This window comes from Drosophila guanche, unplaced genomic scaffold (assembly GCF_900245975.1).
Source record: "Drosophila guanche unplaced genomic scaffold, DGUA_6, whole genome shotgun sequence".
In the NCBI taxonomy this organism is placed as follows: domain Eukaryota; kingdom Metazoa; phylum Arthropoda; class Insecta; order Diptera; family Drosophilidae; genus Drosophila; species Drosophila guanche.
The window spans coordinates 7,579,576-7,598,365 of NW_022995748.1; the positions used below are offsets into that span (position 1 = coordinate 7,579,576).

At 43.4% G+C, this 18,790-nt stretch overlaps 2 protein-coding genes across 3 annotated transcripts; one reads left to right on the top strand and one right to left on the bottom strand.

Moving 5' to 3' along the window:
* The first annotated feature begins 1,890 nt into the window (after positions 1-1,890).
* LOC117584289 lies at positions 1,891-3,223 on the top strand. 2 transcript variants are annotated; one of them, XM_034273108.1, is made up of 2 exons: positions 1,891-2,013; positions 2,082-3,223. In XM_034273108.1, the coding sequence occupies exons 1-2, from the start codon at positions 1,957-1,959 to the stop codon at positions 3,138-3,140; spliced, it is 1,116 nt and encodes a 371-aa protein (XP_034128999.1). In that variant the 5' UTR covers positions 1,891-1,956; the 3' UTR covers positions 3,141-3,223. The 2 variants fall into 2 exon arrangements, with proteins under 2 accessions (XP_034128999.1, XP_034128998.1); XM_034273107.1 differs by having other exon boundaries at positions 1,902-2,013; positions 2,073-3,223.
* Positions 3,224-3,871: 648 nt separating this feature from the next.
* Positions 3,872-6,928, bottom strand: LOC117583986 (mucin-5AC-like). The gene is made up of 4 exons (XM_034272693.1): positions 6,520-6,928; positions 6,193-6,455; positions 4,871-6,097; positions 3,872-4,120 (listed from the first exon to the last, which is right to left on the bottom strand). Exons 1-4 carry the CDS (start codon positions 6,926-6,928, stop codon positions 4,004-4,006), a joined length of 2,016 nt encoding a protein of 671 aa, XP_034128584.1. The 3' UTR covers positions 3,872-4,003.
* Positions 6,929-18,790: the final 11,862 nt, after the last annotated feature.

The following is an 18,790-nucleotide window of genomic DNA, read 5'->3' on the forward strand; positions in this document are numbered from 1 at the left end:
TTGAAATTTTACCCTCGCCTGGGGTTAAAAAACTCTTTTCAAAATATCGCGCGTCCAAAGACAATATCTGCTAGACGGTCGAAATGTCCATAAAAAAATGTAGAAACAAAAGGCAATGGGAAACCGATTTGGACACACAAACGGCGCATTGGGCAAGGCAAGCGAGTGGGTCGGCCCGCGACTAGAGCTGGCTCTAAGGGTAGTCTCAGAGCACCCCCCACTGACTCACCCAACTGGGGCCACACAGAGGGCAGACACAGGCACACACATACGATCAAGTGGGAGCTGACCCGTTCACATTTAGGGGTGCCACCATCCCTATTTTCGGGAACTGGGGACTGCACTCCAAAGGGGGACCCAGGCCGGCAAATGTCGCTAGATGGCGCCAGACGAGACGCGCGACACCGAACAGCAGCAGCAGCAGCAGCGACAGCAGGACACGGATGGGGCGACGCCTTTGCTTTTAGCTTGATTGCCAAGCCTAGTTAACTGTAAAGTTTTATAACTTTGGGTAGCCCCAGCCCCTCTTGCTCTATGCACCAGCCCACCCACACCCCACACGTCTCCCTCCACGCACACACTTCCTCACAAACACAGACACCTTCGGATGGACTCACCTCGAAAGCGTTCAAATCGGTTGGTTTATAGCACGCGCCAACTGCAGCCCTTGGCCCTCATCCTCTAAGCCTCATCTTTCGTCTCTCTATGGTCCCTCTAAAGCCCTCCCTCTCCACCCTTGACAGCGTCGACGCTGGTCCGACCCTTTTAAAAAGTCGTCAATACTTGGGCTGCCCATCCACATCCCAGTCAAGGACAGGGCGAGAGGCAAGCGTGCAACGGCCTCTGAACTCGCCAGCAGGATGGGATGGGAAGGAGCCATGAACGGACAGGACACGAACCCCGTGCCGTACCCTTACTCATTCCCATTCCCGTTAACGGACGAAGACCAGGACCAGGACGAGGACGAGAGACCAGGCGTCTATCAAATTCCAATTTTGGTCCCTTTTTTCCTGCTCTCTCTCTGTTGGCATTCAAAGTTTATGGCGTCTTTTTAGCGTAAATCCTGCATGGCATTGCCTGGAGTCCGGTCCTGCTGTTGCACCCTTTGGGTACCGTTGCCGGACCACAGCCCCAATCCAATCCAAGCCCAACTCCCTCATGGCAACCTATCGCTGGGGCAGCATCTTCAATATCCTCAGTTGTCTTTTTCTGGTCACCCGTGCAAGCCACACCCAAGCCCACACCCATATTTGGGGCAGCCAAGAGGAACTGGGTACGGGTAAGGGTACACTTTTTATTTCTGTCGTCTCATCATAACGTGTTTGTCGTTGTACCGTTTTTGGGTCCCATATTATTTTCGTTATTTTTTTCCAGATTTTATTTTTAGTGCCTAACCTTTAGACGGAGTTATGGCTTGTTGACCATAAAAAGTGTTAACCTTTCACGTACCCATCCAGAAAACTACCCGTATGATATCGAAATTATATAATACGGCTGGTATCAATTCTATATTATCTCTCAATTTATACTCAGAAGATTCTCCTTGTTTCATTGAAAGTTTGCCCAGACTTTTTGGAGCTTAAGGTAAAGGCTGGGTCAATCGGTGTGAGAAACGTTAATCATTTGTGTCTCTCCAGGGAAATACTAATCAGAATTACTTAGAGCGAATATTGTTCAATATTTATATGCTGCTCAGAGCGTACTCTATTGCAGGTAAGTGCTTCCACTACTGGGTAATTAAAATATTTCCCATTCTGATTGCGAAATCCCACTTTGTTTACATATAAACCCCACAACACAGAGCGATAACCTTTCAGCTAATAATGATTGTGTACTATGTAAGACTGTGAGCAGCAAGCTTAGGCGCAATTATCAGACACTACTGCGGAGCTGAGCTCAGTGCAATTCGGGCATCCAAAGTGTTCACAAGTGATACGAGATTCGCAAATATCGAAAATGAAGGCCGCTAGTCTATGGAGCAGCTTCGCTAGCTTGCTCCTGCTCTGTGTCGTGGTAGGTCAGACATTTTGCCTTGGTTTAATCCCACAAGTGACGTCACATCGTATCAATTGTATTCGCAGATGGGAACAGCTTATCCCAGTGCCGAGGGACCCAGCCAGTGGGTAATGGAGCAGGCCAGGGCGCTGCAAATCGATGACGAGATTCTGGGGGAGTTGTGGCGCACTAAGCAGCCGGTGGTTATCACTAAGCCGGACGCAGAGGGTCAGATGTGCACAGTGACCTACGAGCTATCGGCGGACGGAACGAGCATCTCGCGAACTACAACGAGGGAGGCTCCGCCGGCAAGGCTGGAAACGAATGTGGATGCGGCTAAGCCCAACGAGGAGTGGGAGATACTGCCCAATCGACTGCATCGACAGTTTACCCCGAATCTGGGCGCGGACTTTGGATTTTCATTGGGGAATGGCTTTGGCAGCACCTTTGGCAGCTTCGGAGGCTCGAACGGTTTTCCCCAGTGGCCAACTCATTGGCCATCTTTTAACCTGCCACCCGGGGTAACGCCACGTACAACCACCAAGACCGAGGTGGACGATCAAGGACGCACTGTCACTTCTACTTCTAGCTTCTACAGCGGCCCGCTGCAACCAGGAACTAATCTATTCGAGGCGAAGTTTCCCAGTTCGGCAGCTCCCAATCCCAACCCACTACCTCCCCCACCACTTCTGCCCACACAACCCTTCCCGGGACAAGCGTCGCCACCCAATCGGCCTTCATTCAGCCTTCCCCTTCCTGTTCTGCCTAGTCCCCGTTCGACTACACCTCTGCCCTCACTAGCTCCTGGCTTTGGACTGGATATGTTAACTACCACACCACTCCCGTCTCTCGACGATTTTTTGCAGCAGCAGACGACCCCCAGAGTAGAGGGAAACTCTGATGAGAGAGTTCCGCCTCCACTGCCCACGAGACGACCACTGGCGAATGCTCCACAGGAAGGCGACAAGTCCATCGAGGAATATCTATCGAAGGTGAACCTCAGCCCCTCGGATATATTGTCACAGAATGGAGAAGTGGTCAAGACCATTGTGGATAAGGATGGTCGCGTCCTGAGTGCCAGGTTTGTCCTCAGCACTGTCAAAGAGGAGGATCAAAGGCCTCAGGAGACACAGCCCACAAAGTGAATTCATTTTGACACAGACAAACTTCGTAGGAATTTCCATTCGAGGAAATACTTTGAGCATAAACAAATAAATAATTTTCTAAATAAAAGTGCTTATCAGTAGGGGCTTTGTCCGAATAATATTTTGAGGTGTCTGAGGGAATATTTAGTGGGTCAGCAAGTGACCTCGACATCAAATGATACGGAGATTGTTGGTGCGTAAGGGTGAGCATTAATTTACGATTATCATTTCGATTCCATGATTTGTATTTATAATACAAAAACATCAAGAAAGTGCGAGCTTATGCTAAAAACTTACCTGGAACGCCTTTCGCATCTTTAAATTTAAGCAACTACAAAGCGCTCTAAAATATTCAAAAATTTCAAGATATATAATAATTATTATTCCAAGAAATAAGCATACTAAATAGCTGAAATTTTAAGACTGCTTGCCAAATTAATTAAAAAGCATGAATGATTTTGTTAAACTAGTTTATTACAAACAATTTGTTTTGTTTTGCATTAGCAACTGAGCTGTAAAGAATCGAACGAAAGAAAAAATATAATTTCAACAATCAAAAATCAATAAAAATAGTATTAATAAAATAATAGAAATAAATAGATTAGGCATGTTAACAACATAATTAAAGTGAAAAACATATACATAAATTGCAGCCAAAATAATTCAAGCATAAAGAGATCAAAAATTATAAAAAGAAAACAAAACGAAACAAAACGAAACGGAATGAGAATTTCAATTTCAATTTCAAAGCGAAATTATTAACAAACAAAAAATATTGCATAATTTTGTGCATAACGCATTGGTGTGGCCGAAACGGTTGGTGTTGGTGTTGTAGAGATGTGGTTGTGGGGTTTCTTTTTTGTTCAGAGTAGTGATTGTTGTTCTGACAGAACTCTCTCGCTGTCAGTGTCTCTTTCGCTCGTTAGCATTGCATTAGTTGCGTTACATTTATAAGCCAAGCATGTCAGAGAAAAGAGAAACTAGATTAGTAAAAAATTGTTTGTAAATCAGAAAAAATATCAGATTCGCAATAGATTCGCAGTAGGTTGTCTTAAATCTAGTCGATGCGGTACAATCGAATGGAAAAAGAAGCAAGGCAAAGCCCGTCCGTCGGCATCTGTAACTAATTAAAAGCGTTGGCAAATTCAACAAAGCATAAAAACGATTACAAAGGGAATAAATATTTGAAAAATTTGTGCATTTCGTGTGTGCATAATTTTTGTTTTGCATGATTGTACTTGCTAAATTGTTTTTTGTCCAATAACAAAAAATACATATTTGTTTTTTCGGCACTTTTGTAATTTTTTTAGCAGGTTTTATGTAAGTTATTAATAAACGTTGTAAATCGCCAGTGGCATTCAAATTTAATATGATGTAATATGAAATATATATCAAATTGGATTTCAATGGAATAAAAATAACTGATTTGTTGCCGGAATGGGCGTTGTTTGGGTCATAACAAATAGTCTTTGTCGTCAAAAAAACGAAAAACTATCAATTCGTAAACATGTGATTATCCTAATAGTAGAGAAAGTGTTTTTTGAAAATATGTAAAGGTAGATGGTAAAATTTTCATAATATATAAATAAAAGCATCCAAAATGATTTGAGATCAAAGCCCTTAAGCAAAATTGCATCTCTTTTCAGTATAAAATGGGACGGAAACCTTATGAAGAATACTCGCATGTTGAAGGAGTGTTTCTAGAGTGAGTACTTAAAGTCTTTACTCACCAGATTATCGAAGCGCAAGGCATCTTCGTCGCTCAGTCCCATGCTGCGCGTCAGCTGCAAGTAGGTGGAGGTAATGGGCTTCAATCGCTCCAAATCGAGTGGTGGCAGCGGCAAGGAAAGCTCCACATGCGGCATGCCACGTAGCTGGGGAATGCGAAGCTCTGGCAGCGACTTGGGCGGACTGGGTAGCTCCAGCTTCAGCGGTGGCTGTACGGCCACTGGTGTCGAAGTCGATGCTGGATTGCTGTTCTTCGGGCTGCAAAATAGAGATTTCGTTAGATTGATCGGTGTATGGGTCACTTGGGGAACGGTAGGCGTGGCCACCGAGGCCATCGGTGAGCGTGCCCGAGACAAGCTATCTGGCGAGGTCTTGAAGGTGGTAATGGAAGCGGACGGAGTCGTCGGCAATGGGGAGGATGCCCTGGGAGGTGCCGAACTCTTGCTCTGTGCTGCGGTGGTTGCTGTGCTCGTGGAAATGGTAGTGGTAGGGGTAGAGGTAGGGGTAGGGGCTGGGGTAGTAGTGGTGGTTGGAAAACTGAGACTTTGCAAGAGGCTGCTGCCGTAGAGGGGCGGCGCTAGAACCGGTTCATGGAGCACCGAGCCACCGGCATAGAAACGTCTCATAAAGTCGTAGTACTGAAGGAGATTGTCCCGTGACTTGAGAAGCTGCACATTAAAGCTCTGGGGCTGTCCCTGGCTGGGCATGGGGTTCGGGTTGGGATTGGGATGAGGATTGGGGTTGTTGGGCTGCTCGGAGGTCAAAACAGCCGGCTCCGTCCTGGGAACTACTCCTGGTGGACTCAACGGACGCTGCAACTGTGTCTTGACTCGTATCTTGGGCACGCTAACCGGTGTGGTCTCGACAGCCGCCTGTGTACGGGGCTGTATCGCGGTGGGACTGGGCGGAGGGGCCCCGAGAACATCAAGCTGTGTGGCACTACAACTGCTGGCAGCGGCGCCCACACCGGGCACGGGCACTGAACCCTTGAGATCGGCACTTGAGTGGCGCCGACGTTTGGCCGTGGGTCCCGCCTCCAAAGAGCTCTCCGTATGCGATGAATAATTCAGATAGTTCTCCACTTCCGAGGAGCTCTCATTGCCGGCCAGCTCTGCGTCCTTGCATCCACCCGTCGGCGAGGAGGGTCTGAGGTTCTTCTTGCACTCGGGGCAGATGGTAAGGAAGCGGGTGACAGCCTCGCGCGGCAGGAATGCGTAGGTTTCCGTAATCTAGTGGAAGGAACAGAAATACAATGTATAAGTTGGCTTATCTTTGCATGGGTTTCCAAGTTCAGAACTAAGATCTTCCTGTACACTACACTCACAATTCGGTAGGTGCGCTTTTGACCCGCATGCATGCCACTGCGTCCGCCCAGCTCCATGTGCACGTTGTAGATGATGTCGAAGAACTCCTCCACACAGGCCACCTTGCGATAGATCCGACGACCGAATCCCTTGCTCGTCGAAGCGGCAAACAGGTCCACTTCGCCAGGGTTGTCCGAAAGAACTGCGGACGCGGGAAGAGGCTTCAGACGTCGTCGACTGCCCGCAGCCTCTTCATAGCCGTCGGGACGATTTGTGGTGAAACCTGCACACAAAAAAGGAAGTGAGTCAAGTGTTGATTTCCAGGAAGCAGCTCCTTCGACTCTCACCCTTTGTCTTCACCCAAAAGCGAAATTTTGAGCTATCTGGGCGACTGTGCTCCTTGCCCTCCAGTGCCTTGAGGATACGCGCCTTTTTGCGCAGCGTTATCGTCTTGGTCTTTGCCTGATCGCCGTAGGTGGTGAGGGCCCAGGGCTGGAACAGCTCGTAGATGATGTCACGCTGACCCACGTGCTGCTCCAGCTCGTCCACATCCGCATCATAGGCCGTCTCCGCCTCCACCTCACCCACAGTCACCGGAGAGCTCTCTTCGCGCTCATCGATGGCATACAGCTTCCGCTTTCCACTCCAGCTCTCTGCCAAGGAAGGCATCGCCGAGGCTACCGAGGACTGCGCTTGTGGTGGAGGAGGTTCGAGCTGGTCTAGGCTGTGCTTACGACTACCATTAGACTGTTCCATGATCGACATGCACTGGGTACTAACTCAATCGAAATTAAATATTTTGGCACGACTCTAACAATCAGATGAAAGTCCAAGAGATAATGGATAGCATTGGGCAAGAATGGTTAAGATGAGATGTGTAATTAGAATTTTTATGGTTGTTCTCTGCTAAGTTGTGTTCTTTCTATTCTTCGTTTGGTGGGATTTCGGGGGTTCTGAAAGGGAGAAGGTCACAGATTAATTTTAAATCAAATACATTCCTGTGTACTACATTGAAACCTTTTACAATCACAAAAAAAATCAGTATAATTTGAATTTGTGACCTGCATAGCATAGAAAAGTAACTTCCAACATGCTATTATATTTTCTTTCAATTAAAAATCAAATACAATAAAAATACAACAATTATTTTATATTATTGTGAATATCATCTGATAAATGTTTTTAGAAATAAAAGATGGCATATGCATAAATTAAGTATATACTTATATAAAATACCGACAATTTTAGTTTTTGTTGTCCATTTTCTGAAGCTATAAATTCCGATGTTCTCTAAATAAATTTCATTTTCCAATTTGAAGTTTTTGTAGAAATAATAAACAGAAGGATATTTCACAAGAGACTTTGCCACTTTGTGGGGATGAAACCAAGTTCAAAATTGTAAAGACACATTAAAACATTTTTAAATATTTATAAATACTCCAGTGGTCTGCACTTTACGGGACACATTCACAATCTTAAAATATAAATGTTGTTTTATACTCGTTCTAATCACTTGTCAACATACTTCTGATTTAAATTTGTATTTAAATATCTCCACAGAACATCAGCATAAACACAAATTTGGTATTAACGAAAACGATTTAACAAAGAGTTAACGAAAAGAGTTTTTTAATATTATCAAAATTAACAGAAATCCCACAAAAACGAAAAACAAACGTCGAAACTTATCGGCTCAACAAAAAACTAAAGCCGAAAAGGTTCAACTTAACAACAGCGAACGCGACGCGACCGAAATGAAAGTTCAAACTAAACTGACGGACCAACTGATCATGGTTGTGCCGAACACGTCTTGAAAGGATGGATGCTGTTGACCATTCGAGAACGGAACGACTTCAGGTCCAGGCGAAGACAGGCTGCCAGATACAAACCGGTTACTTCTGCGAGCATCTTTGAACTTTGTACGTCCAAGTCAACGGAGGCCAGCCTGCCAAAAGGGGGTAGGGAACGGGAACTGGCTTCTCGCCTCGCACGTACATATGTATCTTGTTGTAAAAGTATCTCCCAAATCAGTCGAGCAAATATCCAAGTTCCTACCTCAATAAGTGGCGCAATCGAAGGGCAACCAACCCGACGAATGTCGAGCAGCTTTGCCCAACCCAACGCCCAGCCGCCCCTAACTCGCGGCATGGATGTTTTTCATTTTTGCTTAGCATATTTCCCGGCTGCTACGGAGCTCGCGAGAGCCGGCAAAATATGTTCGCTCATTTTTCTTGCCCTCCCGCGCCCAATACAAGACGATGATGACGTTTAGATGCCGGCTCTACCCTGTCAACATCCCCCAAATGGCCGCCTGTTGCGCCTTTTCCGCCTCTCCGCCTTAGTATGCATTGTTTTGTTAGCGTTGCCCTGTTTTGTGGCATCAAATGTTGCATCACACAAAAAAGTGCTGTTGGCATATGCAAGTTGAGTACTTTTCTTGAGGGGAAATGAAAGGAGGAAAAAACGTCGTCTGTCTATAAACGGGTAGAGACTCCACCGGGTCACGTAATATGTGTACGCTGATAGAGCATTAAATTGAGCTCAAAAGCAGGCTTTGAAAAGTTTAACATATTTCAATTCGGGTCTGGGACTCCAGCATTGGATTCGATTGTCTTGGAAGGTGGTGGGTTTAATATCTACTTAAGGGTTACTTCCTTCTTTTCAATTTCATTGCTTTTGTTGTCTATCTTGGCATTGTCCAAAATTATCTTGTCTTGCTATTGGCTATCTCTGTCCTAAAACTTGCTTTTTCTGAGACGCCCCTTCGCTTCCCTTGTTTGCCTCTTTTCACGTGACTTCTGTCTGCATCTCTATATCTGAAATGCCGTTGTCCGAGAGTTTAGCTTAATTACTGGACTGGACACGTAAAGCTGCTGAAACTAACAAAAAAACTGGTTGATCTTCGACCGCCAAAATGGACAACTGGCATTTGTCTGAATTATTATTATAATATTAAGGCAGCCGCTCTTTTGAATGCTTAACTTGAGATATGCAAAGAAAGTTTCCTTAATAAAAACAAACGGTAGAATTAATAGGAAAAGGGTAATTCAATTAGAAAATATGCGAGATATAGTTGTAGTTTTTTTTATTATTGTTTAATTTTCACAAATAACTATAAAAAACCTATCTGACCCATTGCATGTTAATTTAATACATTTAATACAAACTCGCTGCCTTAGTGGGCGATTCGGTGGGACTTGCCGAGGAGACTGTTAATCTCATCCAGCTCTTACGCTCCGCAACCGACTGACTGTGCAGCAGCTCATTAGTGGACGTGCTCTCATCGCTTATGCATTGAAATTGGCAGTCACTTGTGAAAAAATCAATGCATGTCTGAGTAATCGATGTCCTAATGGAATATCTAAGCTAATACTGACGAGGTGGGGGCCATTCATTGGCAAGCCGCATGAGGCTAAATGGTGACTCCCTTCTAGGACAATTACCGAAGCAACTTATAGACAAACAATGGATGGCTTTTGGCCATTTGGTGAGCTAATGTTTGGCCGCCTGGCCTGCTGGAATGGAGTTGCTCCGTGGCATTTGGCATTTGGTTAGCAATTAAGCAACTGGCCAAATAGCATGAATAAATCGAGCTACTACCGGCTGAGTAGTTGATCCAAGGAGTGCGCCTGGTTCCATCCGTAAGGAGGAGGACCAGAAGTGCAGCATCTGCGGCAGGACATTAAATTCAAACAAGTTTCGTTTCGGGTTCGATAGCCGGAGAAAAGATTCTCACGCTCGATCCCAGCATCAGCATCAGCATCTGTGGCAGGACATGGAACTTTTATAAGAAATCCCTCTGGTGTTTTGCAGAATTTTCACATCAAAATTTCAACAGATTCGAGCCCAGAACTCCAGCGACCGACCCAGGCCGGTTTTCCAAACTGGACAACAGCATCAACTGACGCTGAACTTTGACACTCATTCCGGCCAAGATGAGCATCAACCCTTCCTTTCACTTCCTTCATGCGAGCAACCAGTTTTCTCTGTCGGTCAAGCCCCAGCCTCCGCTGGTCACTTGGTCTCGGGCTTTCTGATCCTCGGGGTGTGTTTCTTTTGCTTGATGATCTGCATATGATTTGGCCCGCATGACTGTCTTTTCCTTTGGTTTTCGGCAAGATAATGTCCAGTTTTGGTTACCTTCTTTGTCTGCCGTTGAATTGCTTGGCATTTCGCTGATCTCCCTGATGATGCTGTGCCAAAGGACACCAATAAAAACTCTACACATCTCTCATCTATGAGAGTTTTTTTTCGGAAATTTTTAGATAAAAGCCAAGAGCTCACTCAGACCGGTTATATTTTCGATGGCCTGTTTCCGTGCTGTACTTTTTGGTTATTTTTAAGGTTTTTCTGTTGATTGAACTATGGGAATTGACCTCAAAAAACTATGCTGAAAATAAAAGGCGGAAAATAAAATTAGATCTTGAACTAACTTCAATAAGTTGAACGTTTTTAGCTTGATCTACGATTTTAAAACAAAACTAAGCAGAGCAACCAGATAAGCCTAACCAAAATTTTAACAAAAGTACAAACAATTTCCAGCGTTTTCCATTTGCACTCAATTAATAATAATCGATATTGAAATAACGGAAGGAAATATTCTTTAAACTATTAAATTTGTTGTGAATTCTAGAGATTTAAAATGTGGAAAAAAGGACAGATTTTATAAAACTTTTTACTGAAACCAATGCAGAGTGGGATTCCGAGGGGGAGTTGCAGTGGGGAAAACTGATTCGTTGCTGCCTCGTGGCAGGAAGGCAGGCAGATAATGAGGCTGCAGCAAAGGGTTTTGTGAGGGGGCAGTGGAGTGGCAAAGAAGGCGCAATTTTACGCACAAAAAAAGATAAATGTATGCCCGAGGAAAGGGATAGCGGTTGGTGGTGGTGGTGGGTAGATTGCTGCTCGAACAGAAGGTGGCTGGGGGTGGAGGCTTAACAACGCAACATAAATTAACGCATATTTCAGTTGCAATTTAAAAAGCGCACAAAGCGAACGGAACTGCTGCGGACATCGACGACGATGTCGACGCTGGCTTTGCTGCCAGAGTTTCAGTCATTTGTTGCTGCTTTTGTTGCTATCATTAACATTTTTGTTGTTGTCAAAAGTGCCAGCACAGCGCATTATTGCTGCTGCCATCGCATCAGCCGCTGCTGCTGCTGCTGCCGTCGCTGTTGCACGCACAAAAAACGAGTAAAACAGACAACGCCCCAAATGCTGGAAAAAATCACCCAAACTCCTGTAAGGATGCATCGATGCGCCTAAAAGTATGCAACGCATTGGCTGCCCATCTGTCTGACTGCCCCTGCAACCCAATCGGTTACCCACCCACCCACAACACACACACATGCACAGGCAGAGACTCCACTCCACTCCCCATCCTGCAACTCCTGTTGATGTACATTATTTACCTCTTGTTCGTTTTTTTCCATGGCTGTGTTTTTTACAAGTTTTATTGCATGCGTGCGCGAATGAAAAATAAAATATATAAAAATATATACCGGTACCGCTCCAACTCGTCGCCGATGCCATAGCCGATGTCGACGCCAGCGCCAACGTCGCCAACGACGACGCCGACAGCACGCACACATTGTGCTGCCCTCCACCATTGGCCTCGTGCCGGCGACCGCTTAAAAAATGAACAAAAAGCAAGAGAGATGCCCAAATGTGGAAACGCGTGCAAGCAAACGGGCCGGAGCGATTGCACAATGCTGTCCCAACGCTGTCCGGCCCCAGGATCAGGGTACGTACATAGGTGCACTGATTGCCACCATTGAGAGGGGAAATCCACACGGGGCTAGGGCAGAGGGGCAACGGCTGCTGCAGCGGTGGCCATAAAAAACCCCACGACAGACGCTGGGCCCAATGGTGCGTATGTGTGACGTCGGCAATGTTGGGTAGGGACGGGACTGTGGGCGGTGGAGAAGGAAAAATAAATTAAAAATGGTTTGAGCCACTGCGGCCGCTCTCGCTGCCGAAGCTGATGCTGCTGCCGCTGCCGCTGCCTCTGCATCTGCAGAGCTGCATTTTCCACTCGCATTGTCGTCTCTTTTTTAAGCTCTTTGCAAATATATTGAAAATATTTCCTTTTTTATGGCCACATTTATTATTTTATTTGGTTTTTTGCTTTCTTTTTATTGTTTGCTTGCCTAAAAGCGCACAACATTTTTTAATTGGGTTAGTAATTGAAATTTATCGAGAGGCTTCCACGCACCGGGCCTCGACCTGGGAGACCAATCGCATACACAAAGCGCCAAATGAATTCAAATGCACGGAGACAATGCCCGTGCGACAAACTCGTATAAAAAAAGTCAGATAAAAAAAAAGGAAGAGCATAAAACAAATATGTGTTGGGGTTTTTTATGATATTTGAGATTTCCCCCTTTTGTAGCTTCCCAGAATTGAAAAATATTCGGTGTTTCTTATAATTTGTCAATTTTTCACCTAGCTGTAATGTGTTCAACTGATAAACGAATTTATTTCAAGAAGATCCATCTTCTTATTCCCCTATTAACATTTGTCCTGAGCTATCATAGATGTGAAATATTTACCTCAGCTAATTGGCTTATTCACATAAATTCGTATTTTTAATTGAAATATATATTGACATTTGTGCAGTTCCTACTAAGCAGAGGGCAGCAAAAGCTTCTCAAAGGAGCTCTTTGGCATAAAATTCACACAAAAAGAGCAAAGTTCGCATCGGCACACAAATGGAGGAGGAGATCTTTCGAATGCTATTTATCCATCTATTCTGTGTCTGGGTGGATAAACAAATGCAGAGTCCAATTATGGATGTTTGTGAATAGATGCAGTCGTTTGAGGCTCCAGCAGCTGCACAAATTCCGAAGCCAGAGAAAATCGAGCATGGAAAAGAAAAAAAATTTCATCATAATATAAATTACAAAGCTGCTCCTGGATAGCCCATGCTGTGCATATTTGTTAATAATATTCGACGTCTTCCTTGAAATAAGATACAGTGACGCACATAAGTGTGTAGTAGTACATTGTATGAATTTGTGGGGGGTCACTGTACACAGCCCAACAGTAGCTCCACGTCCAACTCCCAAGTCAAGTAAGTATTTACCGCCCACTGCAGAACTGGTTTGGGTTTTCTTGAGAAATTTACCAAAATAACCCCTGAGAGAATATTGAGAGCAGAAGCAAAAACTGCAGCAAAGTGCATTGGCAACAACAACGAGGAGCACAAAAATGCAATTACCAAAATGATAACAAGGCCTACAAACACATAAGGATACGACGGACGGAGTCCTTCTTCTTGGTCTTTGCTTTCAAGCTCAAGATGTTGCTAAGGTTATTTCGGAACGTCGGTGTGTGTGTGTGAAGAGTATATGTAGGTGTGTGTCTGTGTGAGTGAAGTGAAGCATAAAATATATATTAATATACATATAACATAGAGAAATAAATAAAGTCTCATTCGGATATGTGGATACACTAAACCGTTCATAATGGTTATCCAGATCAACAACAGATCAATCCTGAACGGCCTAGCTTTAATTGAAGATCTCCTTTCTCCAGTATGTTCACTAAGGTTATTTATTTTAATAGACAAAACGCTCACTGTACAAAACGACGATGGGGAATTCCCATGGTGACGTCCTTATGTGTGTTCAAACGCCTTAAGAAAGTCGTCTTAGCCTGCCCTAACCACTATCAATGATATCCAATGCCTCTCCACAAATATTCACATATACAACGGCAATATACATATGCATCTGGTTCTGTGTACACGTGTATGCGAGTGTATGTCTATTTTTGAGCAAGTCAAAGATTTTCTATTAAGTTTTAAATAATTCAATTTTACATTTTACCAAAAACATTGGAAATGAGTAAAGTAAACCGAACACAAACTCTCACACAGCTACGCACAATCCTGCTGCATCTCTAGACATTTGAGTACGATGCTAGAGTGGGTGCGGGTGTGTGTTGTGTGTGTGTGCTGGATGCTGGATGCATCTTGTCCAAAAATGTTTCATTGTGTTTGTATTGGCTCTAGCATTGTCCACTCGAAGAAAATCTTAAGCCTACTAGCAGCTGCCCCCACTCTGCACGGCATTGTCTCAGCAATTTGTGAAAATATATTGCACTATATGCTTAGAAGTTGCCTCGACTTGCCCCCTTGGCTGTGTGTGTGTGTGTGTGCGAGGGTGTCGGGTTAAAGAGGGAGAGGGAGGCATTTTCATTTGGTTTTTCGCCGCACCATTGGGCTAGGCACATGCTCGTAAGGCACACATAAGTTTCTTCTTCAATGGCTCTGTACATAATTAGGATGTGCCATGTGTCGGGTACAGTTTTCTATGTACCAGAAAGTGCCCTGCTTTATATAAGCACTGCCTGAATGTGTGTGTGTACTTATATACATATGGGTACGTGTCTATGTGTAAGTACGTGTTGATGTACATTAAAACAAATGCATTGGGCATCTGCCATTAGCAAATGCATGACATCGGTTTTTTTGTTTGTGGCTTGTCTCGCTTTAAAGATTTATAATATTTCATTAGCAGTCTAAAATAATGTTGCACAATTTTATGACACATCTATGGTATATAGAAAATACTAACACTATTTTGTGTGTAATTTATGAGATTTTTCTTATTGTCTAAGACGGTACATCACTGCTTATAATTTTAATAGCTTTTCAATAAACATTCTTATAGGGCTTACGATTGATCGAATTACTCTCCTATGAATGGTAATTTAACAGAACAAACTGCAAAAGCAAGGCACAAATTCAAAGTAATCAACAATCAAACTCGGTATGATTGGGGAGGTTGGGAAAAAAAAAAAAAAAAAACATTCTCCGCTCAGCTTAAATAAAACTCAAAATATCTATAGAAAAAGGGGATTTTATATTGAAAATGTTTAAATTCAATCTTATTTATTGAAAAGTTTTGTTTATAGGCTTAAGTTCATTGTTCTTTCTGTCCTTCTTAAACCCTTCTTAAAATTCGAGTACACACATATGTACCTACTCCCAATTAATACGTATCCTTTCAAGCCCATTCCCTCCCAGTTCTATAGCCCCGTCAGAACTCCCTAGCGTACCCTTGCATATGCATTAGAAATCGCCAGCCAGTGCATTTAAGCAACCATTTCTTAAACCTCGTTAAATTCAGCACACACTGTCCAGAATGTGACGGCAAATGCATAAATTAAAACTACACATAAATTCTGCCATAAGAAACGACACCCAAGAAGACCCCACGACAGTGCCTGCAACAGCGAGATAGAGGAGGAGGAGTAGGACTATGACTACGACGATGACGATGACCCCCATGGACAACCCCTTAAACTTCTAAGTAACCAAGACTTTCCCCAACTGCTCGGACCACCCCACACTCTCGTTGGGTACTCGTAATTTGTGCTTATTGTGCACTCCATGTCCAGTGGCCAAGACAGCGGAGGGTGGGACAGAGATTGGGCGGATTGTGAGGCGGTGGGGCAAATGATGGGGAAGAGCCGATAGAGACTGTGCCAAGATGCACAAGGAGCCACAAAAGAAGCGGGCAACGGGTATCCTCGCCTCCCATACCCAACACGTGCGTGTTCGTGTGTGTTAGTGCTAATATTGAGGTAGGCCCTGCCAATTCCGGGGTGGCATTGGTTGAGATGTGGGCTGAGAAGGGGGTCTTCGGTGGGGGCGCAGCTTGCACTCATCATCGTCTCAAACTCAATCAGCAACAACAACAACAGCAACGACAACGACAACGACAACAAGTCGCGATGCAAATGCGTACATCAGTGTGCGTGCGTGCCAGCGAGTATCTGTGTGTCGCTTTTGACATTTACTTTATGTATTCTTCGCATGTAATGAGGTAAGTGTGATGCGAGGGGGTCCGCGGCAGGCGGCCCGTCCTATGTACGCGGAACGTACATTCCACATATGTACAAACGTACATACGTATGTGAAATGTCGTTAATTATATACTTTACATGACACAAACCGTCGGACACACACAGCCACTCACGAACACCGATACTCAGATGGACGGTGGGGACAGGAGCCAGTTTTAATGTACAACAAAGGTGCATTGTTGTTGTTGCCATCGCTGTGCGGAATGGGATTGTGTGCGGGTACATAGAAGGAGGAACCACCTCACCCCTCTTCACCTCTCTCTCTATATACACAAACATGCACAGACAACAACTACATTACGGGAGCCTCCTATATACACCCGCTCTCACACACACGGGCACAGATTGCAGCATAGTTATATACATATTTAAACCGCTTTTGTTCATCGTTTTATATACGAAAAAAAAAAATATATATTTTAATTCATTTTTTTTTCACGCACAAAAATGTGTAATGTAGACAAAAAAAAAGATGGAAGGGCGAAACAGCCATAGGCATAGATGAAGAGTGGGTTGCCCTGTCGGCCCTTATCATTCTGATGGTCAGGGTTTGAGTATTTGCAATGCAATTTTTCGCAACATGCCGCAACAGTAACAACAACGCAGCACACTTAACGGTGGGTTCTGGTGTTGCAGTTGCAGGCGAATTACAGTTGATTTTCTCATTCAATGTACAAACCACTTCAATGCGGCGGAGGGCCTACTGTATTCGTGTATATCCATATGCCTGTGTGCTTATCACCGGGTTTGTTTGATTTACGAGAGCTAAAAAATAGCATGAATTAAATAGAAAAAAAATTGTAAGCAAACAAATAAATTAAGCATATTTAAGAACTCTAGCCGCAGGGACAGTGCCATCTCATAGGTATTACCATACAAGCTTAGGAAAGGCGCCAAGGCAGGAATTTCATAAATTAACACACACATTAATAAATAACTCACAAATGATCAATGGTTTCAGTATCGCTATTTTTTTAGAGCAGCTTGAATGATGCTTATGTTCGGATCGCTGATGTTATTGCTGCAGTCCCACTTTCTAGTTGGAGTGCTGCAGCTTCTTCCGGAATATGTATACATATATCTAAATAAGTTCTTGTAGTCGCTTACAGCGTTCCGACAAAGTCTCAAAAGAAAAGGCTTCATCTTGATTCAGCTTGGCGTGGGATGATGGGAGGTCAATTTTGCACCTTGACTTGGATGACAGCGGAGGAATATAGTCGGTATTTGTCAGTTTTAGAACAAAGAGTAATTGCACCTGCCACCATGTCTTCCCTATCTATTCCATTTAGAGGGCCTGAGTTTCATAGTGCATGTTCTTAATGTGGTTGTTTCTATTACCATGATCAAACAATTATTCTGTATTCTCTACCCAATTCTTATGCAGCCATTATCAAACGTGAATTAGATTTCAACATTGTGGAGCAAGTGAATATTCCCTTATCTTCAAATTTCGTTAAAAATGATTTTTCCTCTTCACATATCAGATCTTTGACTGAGGAACACCAGGGTAAATCTATGTAAAGTCCTTGGGAGAAACACTCAGCAGTCTGGATCAAACGCAGCGATATTCTATGAGGGGATGAGACAAAATATAAAAAGAGCATTCTGGGGCATTCTGTTAGCTCCATGTTAATTGCAAGAGATAAGGTTCGTCGAGCTCTAGTTTTCGTCGTCTTTGAGGTCGTATAGTACTTTGGCTTTTCTTATATCCATTCATTTTTTTTTCTTGAGAAAGCGAGCGTTCGACTTTCCCTATGTGTTTCTATACCCGGTACTCAAAAGATTTAAAGGGTATTTTGTATTTGTGGTCGAAAAATTTAGTCATTGCTGAGCGTTTGTCATAGAATGTGGAAAGTAATAAGATTTAACGCGAGTGCTGTGTACATAAGTACATGTAAATATGTAGGTACATACATCCGTGTATATTTATTATCACGTAAAGAGTTTCCTTATGTTAAACTAGGCAACAAATATGGAACCTTGGATCAAACCATTTTGTTGTTTTTTTCTAAAGCCAGGCATTTTTCGTAAAAATGAATGTGTGAAAAACCGTTATCATATGTTTGCTGCGAAATACTACGTGACATTTTACATACTATTTACTTAAACATTCCTGGGTGTGCTGGCACAACAAGGTGAATCCATTACGCCAATATATATTTGATAAGCCTATCGATAAGAATTATACATCTCAGAATGTGTCAGGGGACCTTGCTTGTCGAAATAATTATATCAAATGTTCGAATTGACACTCTGACAAAAGCTAGCTGGCATGAGACTTATTTTCTAAGTGCTCACTGGCGCCCCCTACTTCTTACTATGAAATCGATTTTTGATGGTGGCAACGTTGTCACTGACTTTCAGCTATTTTTAAAGATGTGGCAGTACTCAAATTGTATATTAAATAAATTCAAACATTTCAGTTAATTCTCTTAAGTTTTATCTACTTTAAGAAAGACGATGATCCAATATGACGATCATTCTATTCTGCGTATTCAACTATCTCAAAAAAAAAAAAACCAGAAAGAGTGACCAAACCGTTTTTTAATCTCAGGCAACCGTGTTTATTAGACATCAAGGCACAAAATTCTCATAACAATTAATCCCGGTTTTGAAGCAAAATGCGACAACTACAAATTGCTAAAGTAAATATTTCTGATCGAGTGAAGGTTTATTCAATAGATGGAAAATATTTATTCTGTACGAGCGCGATGCGCATCAATGGCTAGAAACTTAACAATAAAATGT

What these genes read in the sequence shown, in the direction of transcription:
- LOC117584289 (XM_034273107.1), top strand. Translation starts at nt 1,957, where the DNA reads ATGAAGGCCGCTAGTCTATGGAGCAGCTTCGCTAGCTTGCTCCTGCTC. An exon ending in TGCTCCTGCTCTGTGTCGTG is followed by an intron (nt 2,014 to 2,072) that starts GTAGGTCAGACA and finishes TCGTATCAATTG; the next exon opens with TATTCGCAGATGGGAACAGC.
- LOC117583986 (XM_034272693.1), bottom strand. Translation starts at nt 6,928, where the DNA reads ATGGAACAGTCTAATGGTAGTCGTAAGCACAGCCTAGACCAGCTCGAA. An exon ending in CTTTTGGGTGAAGACAAAGG is followed by an intron (nt 6,456 to 6,519) that starts GTGAGAGTCGAA and finishes TTTTGTGTGCAG; the next exon opens with GTTTCACCACAAATCGTCCC. An exon ending in AAAAGCGCACCTACCGAATT is followed by an intron (nt 6,098 to 6,192) that starts GTGAGTGTAGTG and finishes TCCTTCCACTAG; the next exon opens with ATTACGGAAACCTACGCATT.